At 37.4% G+C, this 19,768-nt stretch overlaps 3 protein-coding genes across 6 annotated transcripts; 2 read left to right on the plus strand and 1 right to left on the minus strand.

The window, feature by feature from the left end:
• Window positions 1–1,102: 1,102 nt before the first annotated feature.
• LOC117612201 (ABC transporter G family member 22-like) lies at window positions 1,103–5,987 on the minus strand. 4 transcript variants are annotated; one of them, XM_034340962.1, is made up of 11 exons: window positions 5,796–5,871; window positions 5,119–5,582; window positions 3,839–3,945; window positions 3,524–3,753; window positions 3,198–3,353; window positions 2,895–3,078; window positions 2,529–2,798; window positions 1,869–2,441; window positions 1,650–1,757; window positions 1,469–1,562; window positions 1,103–1,399 (listed from the first exon to the last, which is right to left on the minus strand). In XM_034340962.1, exons 2-11 carry the CDS (start codon window positions 5,549–5,551, stop codon window positions 1,302–1,304), a joined length of 2,253 nt encoding a protein of 750 aa, XP_034196853.1. In that variant the 5' UTR covers window positions 5,552–5,582; window positions 5,796–5,871; the 3' UTR covers window positions 1,103–1,301. The 4 variants fall into 4 exon arrangements, with proteins under 4 accessions (XP_034196853.1, XP_034196851.1, XP_034196852.1 ...); XM_034340960.1 differs by having other exon boundaries at window positions 1,103–1,562; window positions 5,796–5,987; XM_034340961.1 differs by having other exon boundaries at window positions 1,103–1,562; window positions 3,839–3,942.
• Window positions 5,988–10,530: 4,543 nt separating this feature from the next.
• On the plus strand, window positions 10,531–11,389 carry LOC117638102 (protein MKS1). Its single transcript, XM_034373200.1, has one exon. The coding sequence runs from the start codon at window positions 10,701–10,703 to the stop codon at window positions 11,352–11,354; it is 654 nt and encodes a 217-aa protein (XP_034229091.1). The 5' UTR covers window positions 10,531–10,700; the 3' UTR covers window positions 11,355–11,389.
• A 5,417-nt stretch (window positions 11,390–16,806) lies between these two features.
• Window positions 16,807–19,133, plus strand: LOC117636923 (protein FAR1-RELATED SEQUENCE 5-like). The gene is made up of 2 exons (XM_034371651.1): window positions 16,807–16,939; window positions 17,044–19,133. The coding sequence occupies exons 1-2, from the start codon at window positions 16,807–16,809 to the stop codon at window positions 19,131–19,133; spliced, it is 2,223 nt and encodes a 740-aa protein (XP_034227542.1).
• Window positions 19,134–19,768: the final 635 nt, after the last annotated feature.

Below are 19,768 nucleotides of genomic sequence, written 5' to 3' on the forward strand. Positions count from 1 at the left end.
TTTTTGTTTATTTATTTTACTATAACAAAAAGTAAGAGATATAATTGACAAAATAAAATATAACGTATAATGAATGGTTTCACTACTAATAGTATCGAGACTTTTTGTATAAAGCCCCACATCTGCTAAATATTAAGTTGGGACAGTAGAAGAAGCAAATTACCAATGTGGAATTGGTTGCATTTGTGGCCCACTAAAGAGTGGTCCCACATGAGAGGGAATGTTGAAGAATATAAAGTTCCACATTAGAAACTTAACAAAATAAAATATAACATATAATGAATGGTTCCACTACTAATGACATCGAGGCGAAAATGGGAGAGTAAAAAAATAGATTTATATTATCCTCACACTTCAAGTTTGTTATTCAATTTCTTCATCATTGTTTAAAAGGGTGTAATTGTGGTTTTGCCGTCTTTGCTTAATCACCAACAACATTACTCTTTTATTATAATTGTGGTTTTGCCCTCTTCGATTATAAGTAATTAATGAATCGGTGGTTGAATCAAGTAGTCTAACAATTTAAAATGAAGGGTATAATTTAGACGCTAAGTGGTGCTCAAGTAAGCATATATAATGGTGTACTATATATCAACCTTTTGAAATGACAAACAATTCACGAAGTTGTAAATTAAAGTTAAGTAGTGGGAAAGAAGCATTTGAGAATCTATATGGTGTTAATATGGGGATGAATGGATGGTGTTCATCGAAGGCAAAAGATAGTCCCTCTCTGTCCCATAATTTTTCACCCTCTTCAGCTGATCGACTTATAAATTTCTATAGAAATCTTCTTTTCAGACAAACTTCAAGAAGATCTATAGTAAAAATGCTTGCATCAATGAAATTCTTGCAAAATGTAAACATATAGAAGATATGGAAGTGGCCACAAAATGTTTACGTTTCTGGACGACAGTGCACAAGGAAGAGTGTCCTAAGCACATAAATGGTAGATTATAGATTCGGTACGTATGATGAACATGTTTACTCTCTTTTTAAATATGATGAAGATCAACCATCTAATGTACTAATTAAGAAAGTCTCTAGTAAATGTTACGCAACTCGCTTGACAAATTCAACATGCGAAATATCTTTGCACAGAGTGTGGGAATCTAAAGTTATAGTAAATATTAGATTATTCAATTTGACATCTATAAATTTTGTTGAACAGTCCAAGAATCTCACATAGAAACTGAACTATTGTTTAATAAATCGAAATACATGGCGAACAGAAGTACGATTTTCCATGGATAGAAACATTCTGGGATTTTCATTATCAAGTAGTCTCAGAATTGGACATCCTACTACATCATTGTCTTGAACTTCATTGTCCTGAGTAATAAATAGGCCAGTAATCGGTACCCAATGATCATCACCATCATAGCTCCCACTTCCATCACACCTGAATCAAGTCTTAATTCATTGATGAAGGGAGATTCACAAGCTTCATATCCAGAAGTACCTGAATTACCTGATGAGCAACCAAACTGAATTTTCAGGAGTAGCCTGTATGTGTGGTAGTTGAAAGAGATATAGCGTATCCACGAAACCATTGATGGAACTTTCTGCACCCACACACAATTTATAATGTACTTGTCACATTCTGTTTAACAAATCCAGAATGTGTTTGTTGGCTAGGTTATATATCTTACCCGGATAAAGAATCCACCAGATAACATGAATGTCATAACAATGATGGAAGCTAGTGTTGTTGCCTTTTTCACGTCGATAAATGCTGCACCTATGCTCAATCCAAGACCCTGCAATTTTGAAGTTTATAATCTCTTAATCCAGACACACACACAGTACTTTTGCCTTTGTTTCAAGGAAAAGAACAGTTATTGATATGATAGTTTTTTTATAATTTTTACCTGAGAGGCCACAATGCTGAGGAAAATTGTAAGCATTGTTTGAAAAAATGCAGAAAATCTGAGCTTCAAGCCTGCCATCAAGTACACTATCACGAGGAACACTATTGGGAGCAGGAGATCAAGAGGAAGATCACTGATGTTTCTAGCTAAAAAGTAGGCACTGAGTTTGTACATCTCCACTGATCTCTCTTTAGCTACTATTGCTCTTTCTTGTGGAAATGTGAAAACTGCAGTAAACATAGGAAAGAAAGCCCAAAATACTGAAATGAAGAACAACAGTCCTGCCTGATCTTGAACTCGCCTTGGGGATGAGGCATCAGATTGCCACCATAGAAGTCCTATGATTATAGCAGTGGAGATAACTTGAACTACACGCAGACAGCTTAAGTATTCGTGGCGTCTCTCCTTAAGGCCCCTCCTGCAAAGAATCAAAAACTGTTCGCACCAAGTTGCTTTTGATTCCCTTGAATATGACATCCTCTGCATCTTACTCTCACCCTCTGTCAGCACAGAGCTTAGGAGCTTTGCCTTCTCCATTTTTCCAAGTCTGATTTGATTGGCTTCAACTAAAAACTGCATAAAAATGTAAAATAAGATTGTGCTCCATGCTAGCAATTATAAATTTAAAAGTGGGATTCAAAATTCAGTTTTCGAATCAACCTCGTGGATGTCAACTGCGGAAGGCCCTCTATCCTCCAATTCTGTTGGAAGTGATTTTTCATTTGTGTTACCGTTTGCCAGATCAATGAGAAAATCTGCCGGGTTCATAGCTATAAGGGGTGCACAACCAATTGAGGAGAAGTACATCATTGCTTCAGAGGCTTTTCCGAAGTATAAGGAGCTTCCTCCACCCAAGAGAATAAGCTTATCAAACTTGTTAAAGATCCTGCTAGACGGTTGATGTATTGTAGTCACCACTGTTTTTCCAGCCTAAAATATACAGAAGCACAACCCAATATTTTGATTTTTTAAAATGATTTTCATATGAATTGTATGTTGTTCATCCAAACAATTCAAATTCCATACCTTTGCAATAATGTGAAGCATCTGAAGTGTTCGAAGTGCCGCTGTCGAATCAAGACCAGATGTTGGTTCATCTAAAAACAGAAGTGATGGGTTGAGCAGGATTTCATTGCCAATGCACACTCTTTTTCTTTCACCACCAGAAACTCCTCTAACAAATGTGCCACCAATTAGTGTGTCTTGGCACCTGAAAAGTAAACCACATATGGTTCAAGGAGCCAATCTCATTCCGGAAATTAGTTAAGAAGATCCTTCCAATAGTAACAGATGGATGCTTAATGTTACATAGAATTTCAATACAGATACCTTTCCAAGCCTAGCTCATTAATTACATCCATGGCCCTTTCTTCTTTCTGGTTTCTGGTTAAGGTAATGGGAAGACGGAGTAAGGCAGCATAAGTTAGAGTTTCTTTGACTGTAAGATGGGGGAACAAAAGATCACCTTGCATTACATATCCAATCCTGCTTCATCAAAATCAGTATCAGCAAATTTGCAAAATCAGATTCTCTACTTTTAAATCCCAACCGACGCGACAACATTTCATTTGTTTATATATGAGCAGAGATTTGAACCTCTGTTTTTATTTTTATAGTAACGAGTAAGCAACTGTCATGTTATGTGTCATACATACCTCCGTTTGAGGGACTTGGCGTATGGTTGGTCGTTGTAAGTGATGGTGCCGCTGTTGAGTTTGACTCTTCCACTGAGGAGATTGAGCAAAGTTGTTTTGCCGCCTCCTGAAGGTCCCATTAGAGCAAGAACCTCTCCTGGAAGCACTGAACCAGAGATTCCATGCAGAATGTACTCTGCATTTGAGCTTTTCACACTCTTTGCAGCTACCTTATACTTTACATCTTCGAACTGCAACACATTTCATATGTTGAAACAATTAAATAAACCAAATTACCATTTGTCTTAATATGCATCTGTTGGGTTCATGTGTCACCTTAAGATAAATTGGTAAGGTAGGGTCCACATGTAATTTTCTCCCTTTGTCTGCATCTGGACCTCCTTCTTCAGTTGAGGTAGACTTAGCTGTTGAAGTATTGTCTTCTACCATAAAGATCATAAGTTCGTTAACTTAACTATTTTTTCTGAAGTGAGGCAAACATTAATTGAATTTGTCATTATTAGGATCTAGATTGTACTAGCAATATCTTTTATCTCCACATCCTCACACTCAAACTACCTTACCTGAGACTTTCACACATGCAAGAGTTTGTAGCTCTATGTTGAAGAATCTAGGGGTAATTCGAACTTAGGACACCTTATAATAATGGAAGGAGATTACCATACAAAGATCTAGTTGGTTTCAATAGTTAAACATTTATCCTAGCATCCGAGGTCCCGAGTTTAAATCCCAACTTCACAAATATTGTTTGATAAATAATAAATAAATAAAACTGAGAATTCTTATTTTATATTTCCTTTTTCCTCCACTGGGACCATCAAATTGTGCACAGGGTGCAAATTGAAGGAAGTTGAGGTTCCACCCCAAAACCAATTGGCAATGGGGGGAGTAACCCAACTCCTTATAAGCCCTTGCTAGGTTTCTTAACTTTCCAATGTGGAACTCTTTACCTTCACATTCTCACACGCCCTCGCACGTGTGGTGAATTTTCAAGCCTAACACGTGGACAACACATATTGGGTGACGTGGAGCACGTGTGGCCGTTGGGCTTTCACACGTGGGCTAACCTGGCTCTGATACCATGAAGGAAGTTGAGGTTCCATTCCAAAACCAATTGGTTGAGTCCCACATTTGAAAGTTGAGAAAGCTAGCAAGGGCTTATAAGGAGTTGGGTTACTCCCCCCATTGCCAATTGGTTTTGAGATGGAACCTCAATTTCCTTCATGGTATTAGAGCGGGTTGCCCACGTGTGAAAGCCCAACGGCCACACGTGCTCCACGTCACCCAAAATGTGTTGTCCACGTGTTAGGTTTGAAAATTCGTCATACGTGCGGGGGCGTATGAGAATGTGAAGGTAAAGAGTCCCACATTTGAAAGTTGAGAAACCTAGCAAGGGCTTATAAGGAGTTGGGTTACTTCCCCCATTGCCAATTGGTTTTGGGATGGAACCTCAACTTCCTTCACAAATATCATCCAGTTCACTGCCTGATGAAAATTATGAAAAACAAGTAATATCTCAACAACAAAAAATAATTCTTATATATCTTTTATACTAAAAAAAGTAGTTTAACTTAAAATTGGCAGCAGTATCATACTGTGTTTTGGACTCTGCACTCTCAAGGCAATATCTGAGATGTCACCTGCAGCAAGTGAGAAAGAATAGCCCAACCCATTGCTAGAGGCCCTGCTTAATATGGAACCTTTCTTGTCAAAGCTTCCAGTAACACTAGGAATAAATTCATCCATGTTGATCAATAGTTGGGAGCCAAACGACCGTGTTTTCTGAATCATTTTTCCACTTGGTGATTCCATTTTCTTCTCAAAACTTCTCCTTAGTTTGCGCAATATTCCAGCTTCATTTTTCTTTTCTTCATGCTGTGTTATACAAGTTGTGTTGCAGCAGCCAAATATTTCTTGGCTTATACACAACTCTTTGTTTCCGGTCCTCAGTGCAGTTGTTGCAGCTTCAAACGAGCTCTGATCAAAACCAGAACCACAGTCTATCTCACAATCTCGACCCGCCTCCATACGTTCTTTCGACTGCTTGAAAACTTCAACTCTGTGTCATGAGTCAAGTGCATTAGAAAACCAAAAAAAGACAATCTTAAAAAGAAAAGAGATACGTTATTCTAGCTTCTGATAATAAAAAATATAATCATCAATTATACTGCTTCCCTCTGATTAAATTCCAACTCTATATATGTATGATAAAATGTGTCAAACTAAAGTAAATTGAGTGAAGTGGAGAGTGAGAAAGAAGAAGATCAATTACTTGTGAGCTAGAAAATATGCAAATGGAGTAGGCAGCAAAGAAGATAAGTGGAAAGGGATGCATTTGGAAAGAACGGTTTTGAAGATTTAAAAAGGCAATCCTATCCAGTGTGAGTGACAGTGCCAAATCATTCTACAGGGTTTCTAATTAATGCGTCCGTATATTGCTTGTGATGATGTGAAGCAACATAGTGTGATCGTCTATTCCGTACTTTTTTATTTTTCTGATGAATGGCCAATGTGGGAGGGGAGATTCGAACCACATCCTTAGATGTAAGGTAAATACTCGCGCCCTAGAGGTATACTTGAAAGTGTTAGGAATGTGTACTTGATATACATTGTTAGTCAATTCTTTGACACATCGTAAATTTTTGAAACTAATGGTTGTCTAATATAGTATTAGAGCATTCTTTGCAAGTGGTTTTAAGTTCGACTCTTATTCCGTACACTTTTTTGTTTGTTTGCAGGTGTATGGTGGGGGCTACACCTATGTGTTTGTCTCTCTCATGGCCTCTAGAGAACCCGATATTGATGACATACCTTTCCTCCCTTGATTTCCTTTCTTAATTAGATCCCCTTGTTCTTTCCCTCATTTTCTCTCTTGATTTATGTTTACCTGTCTTTGTTTTATTACATCTCTTTTTATAAATACAGGTATTTGTATATCTTCTCATTCCGATGACATATAACTATCTATAATCAAAAGTTCAAGCCAGCTAGTCACTCAATTCTTAACTACACGTTTTAGGCATGGCATGAGACCTTTTGGGATTAATTTCGACCCCTTCTCTGTCTTGAATTGGAGCCATATATCTGTCATTTTAATTCAGCTGCCAATAATTTAAGCAGCAGCTGCATTTGATTTTGTCCTGTTTATATATCTACAAACGAATGTCAACAACATCATATAATGGAAGTTGCACACCACTGTGACTTCTATGAGTGTCTGTGGCCAATCGTGCCTTTAGAATTTGATGGTTGCAAAGGATTGGGCGGTGCCCCAAAGGACAGGGCACATTGACTGCCAAGGACGACGACAGAGCCATGCACTAGTTGGTGTGAGTGAAGAAAACGGAAACCGATTCTATATAAATGCGGTGATCTTGTTACTGTATATGATCAGATTTTGCTGAGTTCTAGTGTTTTGTTCCTTTCAGTAAGTACGTACCTTTTAAATTTGCTGTCTTGGGGACCGAAAGTAGTTGCTTGAAGAACGTGGACAATCAAGTCTCGGGGACCAATTACGACTTCTTTATGTTACTGTCACATACAATAATTTCTCTCATGATAGCAAAACTTTGATTCAAATCTTATTCTAAAGCTTCGCGAAATCTCTAGAGATTACATGAACAGTATAATATGGCAATCAACTCCCTCAACTTGAGGGTACTGCACAGCACCAGGGCTAATTTTTTTTTGGGGGTTTTGAAGACATTGAAATATGTTGAATACAAACAACAATTGATTGTGGTAGGAAAAGCAAACACAATCCTGTCACCGAAAATTCTCGGGGCGGTTCATCAAAATTAAAAGGTAGGTTAGGTACACTTTTGTTTTGTTTGAGTTCCCAACGGGTTGTTCTTAGACAACAGAATCAACTCATCATTGAACTTGAAGACCTTCCATTTTCATTAACCTATAAGAGCGCATGCTTCAGCAATGAAAGGTCACTAAACAAGGACAATTTGAATTGAAATGAGGCCCATTACTCATTTTCAATTTCATGGACAACGTAATCTCTCCAACATGTTAAACCAATATAATTCTTACAGCTTTTTTAACAAACGGTAATCGGATTACCGTTTGGTTTAATGGTATTAGACTCTATTTTATTGGATGAGTTCATAAGTTAAAATCTCATAAACAACGGTTATTGAATGAAAAGTTATGTTTCTCTATTACGGTCAGTCCCATGAATTTTAAGTTTTAATTCAAGTACATTCATTATGACTTGAAATGTCTCTACTATGACAACTAGGATAAAACTCATATAGGATGTTCCAACCATGTGGCAAGACAATGTTGGGTGACAAAAACAGAGTTTTTCTCGAGATCGGGAGGCGGTTCGACTCCTTGGTTTTGTATCAGACCAGGCGGATTGAGATTGGACCGAAGCTGGTTTTGGTGACGTTTCGGTTTTTGTTCCATTTCATGTTTGGGTTGGGTTTTGTAATATTTGTTGTGGACCCAATTAGGTTATCAATTTTGGAGGCCCATTCTGATCTTCTCTTCATACTTACGTTATTAGGCTTTCCTATGTAATTTTTCTCTCCATCAAGCAAATGTTTTTCACATTGACAAAACAAATTAGTAAATCTACTGTTTTTCACAGGTCAAAACAAATTAAAAACATTTGCATAGTTCACCAACTTCACTTCCACCAATCTTGATGGCACTTTGCCTCAGTCGCGGTCCGGTCACTCTCACCCCACTGGGTTGACCAAGTACCAACAAATAAAGGTCACCATTGAATTTTTCTTACCGAGTTTTGGTGAGACTTAATTAAGCCGACTACCTTTCTGATTGGTTTAAAATTAAATCGTCGTCTGGAGTCTCTTCACGCCGCATGACTCAAATTTATTAGTGATGCTGGACTTGTTTTGTTTACTAAGTCAATTGATTGATGCTCGAGAAGATGAACTCAACTTTCACTGTTTTTCCCCTTTCTCTAGATGCTTCTTGGAAGGTTTGTTTGTACAAAGCAAATATAATTATGGTGCTGCAAATATAACATCAAGAAATGGATATGAATGAGGGCAAGGTTGGAATCAAGTTCAACGCAACTGAGTGACCCCAAGAACCAAGAACACACACAAGTCCACCCAATACAATTATACCCTTTACAATTTAGCTATTTTGGAAGAAGCCTCCAAATCCGACCAGAACTAGAAAACTTTCGACCTGCAGCTCCATTTGTGATGACCTTGACCCAGTTTATGGAGGGGGCCCCCAAAGAAGTTATTAGATGAGTATCATCAGAAACTCCAAAACACACTTAAATCAACGCTAATGACATATTTACTTACTTAAAATTGAAAAAAAAATTATGAATCCGAAAAGTTAAAATTAGAGGAGAGAATGAATTGGTATGGATACTCCTCCCAAATCAATCTAATTTCTTATTTTTCAAGTACGAGTTACAGATTTTAAGATAGAACTCACCTTTTGTTTTAATTCTTTATGTGTTAGTCGTAAACGCTGGAAAGTTAGAAATCAGATTAATTTCAATATCCCTTGTAAGTAATTAAACATAGCACTAAAACATAACATGAAGAAAATGAACAAACATAAGTGCACTTCCACTCATGATGCCATGACAAAGGGTAAGGGCAAACACTATTCACGTGAATAGTGATTGTCCTACCCTATTTTATTTTGTTTTTCCACCCATTGCCATGCAAACCTAAGTTCAATTACTATTCATATGGGATTAATTTTATTTATATGTATGAGATTAATAATAATAAAAATTGCTACATATGTATAAAAAAAAATTTCTGAATTTTTTGGATTTTTTAAAATAAAATTTACATTTATGACGTCAACGCTGATGTCATTGCCCTCGAGCAACAGTTCGGATTGTTCTTGTATTTGGGCCTTCCCAAGCGTGGTGGAGCCCACCATCTGCTTGGGCTGGATTGCTGCACTGAAAATGGTTTTTGAGACCTAAAGAGCCTTTTACATCGACTAGGCTGCTGGGTGAAAATGCTCTAAGGTGAATTACAATGTGAAACACAAAGTGTCTTCTCCTGATGCAAGACAAATATAGGATCAATATGTTTGGGGCCACACATACTAGAAGTGCGTTCTTTATACACTAGAATTTGCAACTGCTGGAGTCACACTCGCTCCCCACAACCCACAATTTCTCACAACATCCTTAAAATTTAGGGCGGAAGTCTTATGAGACATACCGTTAACATGATTCTTTTTAGAGTAATGTTACGCATACTACATTTGTGTATCATTTTTTAAATAGAAGTGGAGCCTACCAATACAATGGGATCCGCCTCTATTAGAAAGGTGATACATAAAATGATATATAAATATAGTATGACTAGCATGCTTATTCTTTTTATTTACATATTAATTACGATTGATAAGTCATTGACTTGAATTATTTTACGGATGCAGGATACAATATGCTTTGTTATATATATATATATATAAACTAAATTATGTATTTTCTTTCACACAACTTATCACGATTCACATATATCACAGTAATTGTTTCATGTAATGTCACATGTGTCTCATGATAATAAATTTGTTTCCTTTTGATATGAAAGGAGACCGAACCAACAACTTCAGGTGAAAGTTTAATGTTCTTAACACAGTATATGTAGTGTTACTGATCTAATACCATTAAATACCTAAGCGCTCTCTCTCTCTCTCTCTCTCAAAACAAAAAAAACAAAAACAAAAAAAAACAAATACAAATGAAAGCTTATGTTACAAGGGTATATAGTACGTCATTGCCTCTCAGAGTGACGAGGCACACAAACGACCCCTTCCAAGTCCCACATTACGACAATTTCAATTCAAACACCATCCCACCACGAAACCGGCCTTTGTATCCCTCCCGTCCTACTAAAATATCACTTCCACAAGCTAACCTCATAGCTAGTAGCCAATTTTTACTAATTTCAATATTGTTGGATTATTTTATTTAACTCATCCCCCTTCATTTCATTGACCGGCTCTCTCTCTCCTTTAAATATTTCATGTCACCACATCTAGCTCTTATGTCCTCCTGCCCTTTGAGTTTCCAATATTAATATAACATGATACATAAATTAATCTCCCCACAACTTCATCTCCAAAACCCCAAAACAGATCAACCCTTGTTCTTCTTTTCGATCCGTCTTCGTCTTCGTCTTCGTCTTCGCCCTTCGTCTTCACCGGCATGGATTATTCAGCAGGCAAGTCTCCGAGAAGAGAGCTTCAGCTTCAAGGCCCACGTCCTACACCTCTCAGGGTTCATAAAGACTCTCACAAGATCAAGAAGCCTCCAATTGTGCCCCAACCCTCCTCACAACCACCCTCCCAGCAGCCTCATCTCTACCAGCAGCCACGTCAGCCGGTCATAATCTACACCGTGTCCCCGAAGGTCATCCACACAAACCCTAGTGACTTCATGGACCTTGTCCAACGCCTCACGGGCTTAAACTCTTCTTCATCTTCTTCCCCACCTACTCAAAATAATCCTAATAATCCTCCCAATTATGACAATAACAATAACAATAATTCTTGTGATGATCAAGTGATGAAGACAAGTTCTGCTCAAGATGTTGCGCAAGGGATGGAGATGGACGGTGATGATGGTGGTGTGAGGCAGAAGGGTTTGTTTCCGGGGATCTTGTCACCGGGGCCCGCTTCGCTCAATCCGATTCCTTCGAACTTCTTCTCTCCACCGTCGGATAGCTTCTTCCATGATTTGAGCCCGGTGCTCCATGGAAACAGGAACTTCATAGAAGGTAGCTTCATGCCTAGTCCTTCAAACTTCTTTTCCCCTAGCACTCCATCCATAGACTTATTCAACAATTTCCCCGATTTATAGTTTTTCTTTCCTTCTTTAGTTTTCTATTTTCAAATTCTTTTCCTTCATAGAAAGAATGGGAATTTCAGCGGAATTACTTAGAGATGTAGATTGCTTTTGGGTTCCTGTTTTTTTTTTTCTTTTTTTTTTTTTCTTTTTCTTTCAGAGATATAGAGTTTTAGTCATTGGTGAAGAAGATAATACAAAAGGGACTAAAGTGGAATTTTGAATTAGTTTTGGTGGGGAAGCAGGTGGGAAAGTTCTTAGATTAATTGTTAGTTTAATACTGTGGGCCGCAGGATGGAGAGTGGCTGGCTCTCAAATATCATATATATGATACCCATGCTTTTGTTTTCGATACCATCTTTTGTCATGTACCTTTGGCATGTAATTTCCAACACATGTAGTTGACCTTTCTCATTGCTCTTTTCAGTTGGTTTTATACGTGTTTTGCACTAATTTATACTATTGTTCATATCCCTTGCATTTCAAACTATTCTCTGCTAAAATGAACATAACCATCCACATTAAGGATCTTATTCAATGATTGTTTTAATATATATAAAAATCAATGAAATTGAAAATTATTTTATCATCTAAACTAGAGAAACACGATTTCTTAGATAAAAATAAAATGATAACAATAATAATTTAATTTGGGGGGAGGAATAGTTAGGATGTTCACATTTTTCATAAATGTAACCAGTTAGGTTTCCGCTCTCGTTTGTGGTTGAGCAGGTAATGCTACCCAGTTGGATCAACGATCGAGCCCATTTATGTAGAGACACTCTTCTAATCCCCGATAACATAGCCTGATTTTTGTACTAATTACTCATTCTCTCTTCAGTATAATACTATATCTTTCAATCAAATTAAACATCCTAATTTTGAAGCTTCCTATATATATAAATGCACACATGCATAGTGGTTGAAACATATCATCCTAGAAATAGTATGAAGTTATGAAAACTCTCTTTTCTCTTAGTATTTGATAAATGAGTTCACTAATTAAGCAACTTCATATTAAGCAGCATGACATGGGATTTTTACTTATGTGGAAAATATAGCATAACATATATGAGTTATTTGAATATCTTGGAACTACGAAATTAAAAGAACTATGTGTACTGTCAATAGCTCTTTTCGTAAATTCATTTATGCATACTGAGTTAATTCTACTTATACGAAAATCAATTGACAATGAGTATAGAAGCCTAAAAACTTTTAAGCTTATTATTACACTATATATACTTTCCATATTCAATGTCAGATATACTCTCAACAAATATAGGATTGAACCAGGATTTTGTGGAGGGGTGGACTACCATTGATTGACATAAACATCAGAATACATGAATGTGAATGTTAAAAGTCCTAGCAGTAGACGAAAGAAAATAAGTAATTGTTGAAACACAAAACAAGAGCTTGATAACTTTTACTTTCCTCACCAAGCTAAGCAAACCTTGGGCTGTTTTTCCTTTTTTGTTCAATTCCTTTCTTCTTTAATATATACTATAATATATAGTTCTGATCTCTTGGACTACAAGGGTCTAAGAGATTTGTGGTCACTTACCATTGGATGTAAATTCAACGGTTCACTCACTCTTGCACTCATTTTAAGAAACTTTTTTGAACCATTGGATTAAGATCCAATGGTGGGTGACCACAATCTCTTAAACTCCTGTGGTCTAAGAGATCGAGACTACTATAATATATATATATATACACACACACTAACTCCCGGGCTTGCAGAAACTAAAGTTATTCATTACGAAACTAACATTTTTATTATTATTTTAAGGTGAGACAGAAACTAACATTATATAGATTTTCAGACAAAAATTGCATGGATGGAAAATACATGCAGCCGCCTATGCCCAAGTTATCCAAATGAATAAATAAATATATAAGTGGTAAAAAGGTGATTAAAATTAAAATATATGCAGAATTTTATGCATATGACCATTCATATATGTCTAAATATAAAGGCTGGAGATTTTCGTAGATGTTTGCATAAATCTACCACGATCAAGCATAAATAGTTAAATTGGCAGTCGAGCTTATAAGTTGAACCTTCACTCTCACACCAAGTCTTCCAAACTCCTGCACAAATTTGTAAACTCCACGGCCACAGGTCCACGACTCTCTCTCTCTCTCTCCAACTCCAATATTATATCAGTGTGAAATTAAGACTTTCCTTAATTTAAAGATAATTTATTTTTAACTTGAACGATGCGATAAAAGAACTTTCCTATCGGGAGCTTGCTAGTTGACTATGGAACTTGCCCGCTTATATATCCCTCTAGAAGACAAGGGTTAATTATTGCTGTTAAAATCTGGTGCTTGAGGTGACATATCTATATTTGGTGTCTCAAAGTCAAAAAAAATTCAATATGATAATCATTAGATCATATGCTTTGCTATAATTGGAGTGGTTAACAGCAATTAATTAAGGAAGGATTAGTCCACAAAATTATCAAACAGACTAAAAAAGTAGTAATTATTGAAAGAAAAAGTTGGATTTAGGTTGGCAGCCTCCACAGGCTGGATCAATAGAATTCTAGGTTGCACATTAGCTTTTCTTAACCTAATACACGGATATAATAAAGATACGTGTAAGTTGTAGGTTATACAATTATAATTAAAGAAAGGATAATTATTTGTCTCACGATAGGTTAGAAGCAATCTACTAATTGTTAATGTGATATGTACTTATTTACAGGAAATAATGAAACTAATAGAATCTAGTACATTAAAATCCCGCAAGCTCACCTCAATCAATACAACCCAAAAAAGAGAGAGCATATTTAGCTAACCTAGGAACGAGGCTTCTGAACGTATAAAGGAAGGAGTATTATCTTGAGTTCATAAGTAACTGCTATTAATCACTTGAGTTAGAAGCTGTTTTTGTGATAAAACATAAAACTCTTTCTTTAAGTAGATACTCATATCACATTAGCATGATATCGTTGTATGATCATCCTTTCTATAATAATCTTTCTTCATTTCTAATCAAAAAGCAACCTTAGGATACATAACATATATATTAACAATTTGAGCTAGAAGTCCTTTTTACAATATATGGAGTTCTTTAAGAATATAGATAATCATATCACATCAGCATGATAACGTGGTATCACCATTCCATAAAACTTTCTTCATATTAATTTCTCTACGTTTTTACCTAGGCTTAAACGAAGAAATTTAAATGGGATATGATCAAGAAGGAACGTTAGGATAAGTAACAAATGTTGAAAAGTCGGCAAACTTTCATCAAATTTCTATTTTGGATCAGTGTGCTATGACATATCACACAGCACTCTTGATCGTTAAGGTCTTTGCCAAGTTGCCAAGTTGCGTATGAAAATGAAACCAGTAAATTTTGGCACGTTTCTCACATTAATTTGAAATAATAATATGAGATATTTAGTCATATACATGCTAAAAGAAAAAGGACTAAAACATGGGATTGACTCATCTTTCCATTTGCATTAGTATCATTAGTTCCTCAACCACAAAGTCGTAGAAAAAACTGATTTGATGGCTTTACTATTTCTAAAACCCCTCCTATGTGCCGAAAATTCTGTGGTGCCTTGAGTGTATCTGTACAGCCACTTATCCAAGGGTTGAGTTTGCATTTCAAAAATGGATGGTTGAGATTGAATGACTGGATAACCTATTCAGCTCTTTGTTATTGAGCACCTAAGTCACACGTGACTCTTATAAGGGCTAACAGAACCAGACGCATGCTGTGGAGGTGGAAGACGACGCTCGCTCCAAGTTTTCTCTCTAAATCGAATCGTAAGAGCCTCCATCTCTTTTCTCTGCTTGCCTAAATCCAATCATAAGCGCCCCCAAATCCTCTCTCTGCTTGCCCATCAAATGCTCTCCCTGCTTGCCCACCAAATCCTCTCCCTACTTGCCCAAATTCATCCTGTGTTGGCCAAAATGCATCTACAGAAAAAGCTAATGCTCACCGAATCGAGGTCGTCACGAGAAAACTGAAGACAAAGCTGGCGACTCTGCCTAAGCGAGGTCCTCAACTCTTCTCTCTGCTTGCCCAAAACTGATCTGCAGAGAGGTAATCGTTGCGAAATTGATGATGGGTCCAGCCTCCATGATGTAATGGTCACCAAATTGAGTGGAATTTAGTTTGATTTGTTGGAATTGTGTGAACGACGACATTTGAGTTGGTGGAGAAAGGAAGTGTAAAGAGGATGCGTTGAAAATTTGGAAACATCAAGTAAGAGTTCAAACAACCCTCTTTTTCTGGTTTATGAGTTGAATGTATTTTGGGTAATGAGTTCATGCAGTTTAGGAGTTCAATATATTTTGAGTAATGAGTTTATGCAATTGTATGTTTTTAGCTTCGTGTTTATGCTCTGAAGAGTTTGCCAACAGTCGGGCAACATTTGCATTGCAAGCATGCAATTGCATGTTGGTGATGCAATGCAAGAGTGATTGTGCACAAACGAAAATAAGAAAAATGGATCATATTTTACTGTACATGCATAATTAGACATAATTTTTACTATAAATCGAAGGGCTCAATTATTTGAAATACAGAGCATGACAAACGGTAAGGGGCAATAATCCGAACATATTATACTACAAAAGGACCAATTATTCGAAAATACTTAGTAATAGAAATTGTCATGTAGTACAAATAACATTCAAAAATATTCCCAATTTCGTAAACCATAATGTGGTTAACTCTCTGTGGTGCATCAGCTGTACCAGTACAGCCAGCTATCCAACGGCTAAGTTTTCATGTTAAAAAAGGATGGCTGAGATTGAATGACTTGGTGACCTGTTGAGGCATTTGTTATTCAACACGTGAGTGGCATGTGAGGAAAGAGAAAGGCAGATTTGGAAGATGAAGAAGACGCGCAGAGAAGGCAGGTTTGGAGGATGAAGAAGACGCACGCTCTCCTCTCTGGTTGCCCAAATCGAAAATCGTAAGAGCCCATCCAATTCTTAGCGCCTCCAGGAACTCTTCTTTTTGCTTGCCCAAATCCAATCCTTAGCGCCTCCACGAACTCCTCTCTTCTTGCCCACTGTCTCTGCTTGGCTGCGAACTCCTGTCTCTACTTCACAAGGAACTCTTCCTCTCACTTGCCCAAATTCATCCTAAGTGCGTCCAACTCTTGTCTGTGCTTGGGCAAAACGCAGCTGCAAGAAGGTAATGCTCACCGAATTGAGGTCCTCAAGTCTTCTCTCTGCTTGCCCAAAACTCATATGCAGATACAAAATTGATGGTGGGTCCAACCTCCATGATGAAATGGTCACCAAATTGGAGGTATTTAATTAATTTAATTTGTTTTGTTGGCATTGTCTGATATAGAATTTCAATTTTGCAGGGGAATGAATTTGTAATAACAACGTGGTTGTAAAGATTTTGAAGATCCTTGGCTGTTAACGACGACATTTGAGTTGGTGGCAAAAGGAAGTGTAAGGAGAGGCCTTTGAAAGTATGGAAACATCAAGTAAGATTTCAAAGAACCCTCTTTCTGGTTTAGGACTTGAATGTGATTTGGGTAATGAGTTGATGCAATTGCATGTTTTTGGTTGCAAAACAGTTATACGTGGTGCAATTATTGACCTGAGTATGTGCAATTGCATGAGATTATTCATTTGTGTTTTTTTTTAAGAGAAAGTATGTTAGGACATAGAGTATAAGGTAATTTCAGTTTGAAATTATGTTTCTCAGGCATGAAGGGGTCTGGTAAGATGGACAGGGGTCTAGAGACATCAAATGGTGGTTGTAGTGATTCAGTGTATCTGGGTGGTTGTGAAAGGTCGAGTCATAGGGCACCGACAACAGAGACTGGGCATATGTCGGTCCAACATATGGTTAGTCAAAGCAGTGATGATAATGATGTTGACATGATTGCACCGAGGAAAGAAGATGTTATGGGAAAAGAGTTTAAAACGATAGAATTAGCAGAAGAATATTACATGAGTTATGCAAAGGGCATTGGATTTAGCGTGAGAAAAGACAAATTGGTGCGAAATGCGGAAGGGAAAATATGTAGGAGACGGTGGTGTTGTTCTAAAGAAGGTTTGAGAAATGAGAAGTTTAATGATCGATCAGATAGGATTCGACCACCAAAGCCAATTACAAGAGAGAATTGTTCTGCCCATTTTTGGGTGGGTTATGAGAAGAAACGTGACGTTTACGTCGTTACGAATTTTGAACCACATCACAATCATCAACTAGTTACTCCACTTGAATCACCATATCTCCGATGTAACCGTGTTGTTCGAAATTCTGATTTAGCACAAGCAGTGGTAATGCGAAGAGCATTGTTTAGAACATGTCAAACATATGAGTATATGGTCGACCAATGTGGCGGGTATTTAAATGTTGGTTTTCAAATAAAGGATCTGTACAATAAGTTGGATGCATCACGGAGGGAAATTTTGCTCGACGATGACACAGAAGCTGCACTATCTTACTTGAAAGCGAAAGGAGCAATGGATCCAGAATTCTTTTGTAAGTTCAGTGTTGACGAGGAAAATAGGCTTGGTAATTTGTTTTGGAGGGACTCCACTTCACTTTTGGATTACATTGCCTATGGGGACGTCCTCATATTTGACAGCACATACAAAACAAATGTTTATGACAAGCCCCTAGTGTTGTTTGTTGGTTCGAACAACTACCGTTCTACTGTAATGTTTGGTTGTGCATTATTGCAGGACGAGACATTTGAAACTTACAAGTGGTTATTGGAAACATTCATGGCATCCATGAAAGATAAGAAGCCAATATCAATATTGACGGATGGCGATGAGGCAATGCGTAAAGCCATTGATGATGTGTTTCCCATGTCTAACCATCGGTTGTGCTCATGGCATGTGTCAAGGAATGCACAAAATAACTTGAAGGATGATGAATTGGTAAGAAATTTTCAGGCATGTATTTGGGAACCATTTGCATTGGACGAGTTTGAGAAGAAATGGGAGGTTCTAAGGGAAAGAGCGAGGACTCCGAAACAAAAAGAATGGTTGGAAATGATGTATGCAAAAAGTGACTCATGGGCTGAATCATGTTTGAGAGGAAAGTTTTTCAGTGGTATGTGCACCACTCAACGCGTGGAGTCTATGAACAAGTATGTGAAAGATTACTTGAGGAAAGGTGTGAAGTTGTTTGAATGTATTCCAGCAATTGATAGGGCTATGTTACGTCTTAGGAATACCACGGCAAAGGATGGTTTCAACGCAAAGTACTCAACACCAGTCCTTAAAACCGCATTGACAAAACTCGAGCAACAAGCTTCTTTGATTTACACGCATAGATGCTTTGTATTGGTTCGTCATGAGATCGAATCTTGTTCAGCACTCATCCATGATAATGTGATGCATAATTTTGGAGGTCGTGTATACGTATTGTCAAAATATGGTGAACCGCATAATAAATGGACTTGTGTTTATCACGGTGGGGAACAGATACGGATACAGTGTGGATGTCGGAAATATGAAAGTGAAGGGATCCCGTGTTGCCACCTGTTTTATGTAATGAAGTGCGAGAACCTTACGGAAATTCCTCCAGCACTCATAATGAAGAGATGGACAAAGAGTGCCCAAACTGATACATGTAGGGAATTTATCAGCAAAGGCGAAGACACTACCAAGGAAGTTGTAGAAATGGCGAGGTATGGAAGTTTAAGTGCTATGTCAAACAAAGTTTGTTTTTATGCATCAAAGAGTGCAAATGGTTATGCCATGTTGACGAATGAGTTTAGTAGATTGAGGGAATTTGTGAAGGCTTACTGCAAAAGGAAGAAGAGACGAGTCTGAAATTGGGTAGCGCTGAGCAATGTCCTTCAAATATTGTGAAAGATCCAAATATCGTTAAGACAAAAGGCAGTCAAGCAAGGCAGGGTGGAACGCACAAGCGTCGACAATGTCAATTGTGTCGCGGATATGGACATACAAAGCGTAATTGCTCTCAAAGAAACTTGCATCCAAGTAGAAATGCAGGTGTGAATATCCCATCAGTTACTGAAAGCTATCAGTATAGTTCTGATAAAGGGCCGTCCCCGGACATTAGCTACAGTTATCCTAGTCAAACGATTTCTCAATGCAGAAGCAACAATGTGGTTGATTTCTCTGGTTCTGATAGTTTTTCTACTGCATACCCAACCGGTTCTACCCCTAACAGTGACGATGGTTTCTCATTCGACAATGGTGAACCTAATTCCCTATGTACTGGTTCAACCCAAAACAATTGTAGTTTTGGAACTTGGTTTACATGTAAAAATTCACATGAAATGTAGATTCAGTGATAGACAAGATGCTTTCATATGATTGATATCTTATTGTTTTATGTATGTAATGTTAAGAAACGATTTTATGACTTGTAGGGGGTGCTTGAACGGAAGTTTTATGTAGGAGGCGGTGATCCAAACCACATTGCCTAAGGGTAAGGGGCT

Source organism: Prunus dulcis, chromosome 8, assembly GCF_902201215.1.
Source record: "Prunus dulcis chromosome 8, ALMONDv2, whole genome shotgun sequence".
Taxonomy (NCBI): Eukaryota; Viridiplantae; Streptophyta; class Magnoliopsida; order Rosales; family Rosaceae; genus Prunus; species Prunus dulcis.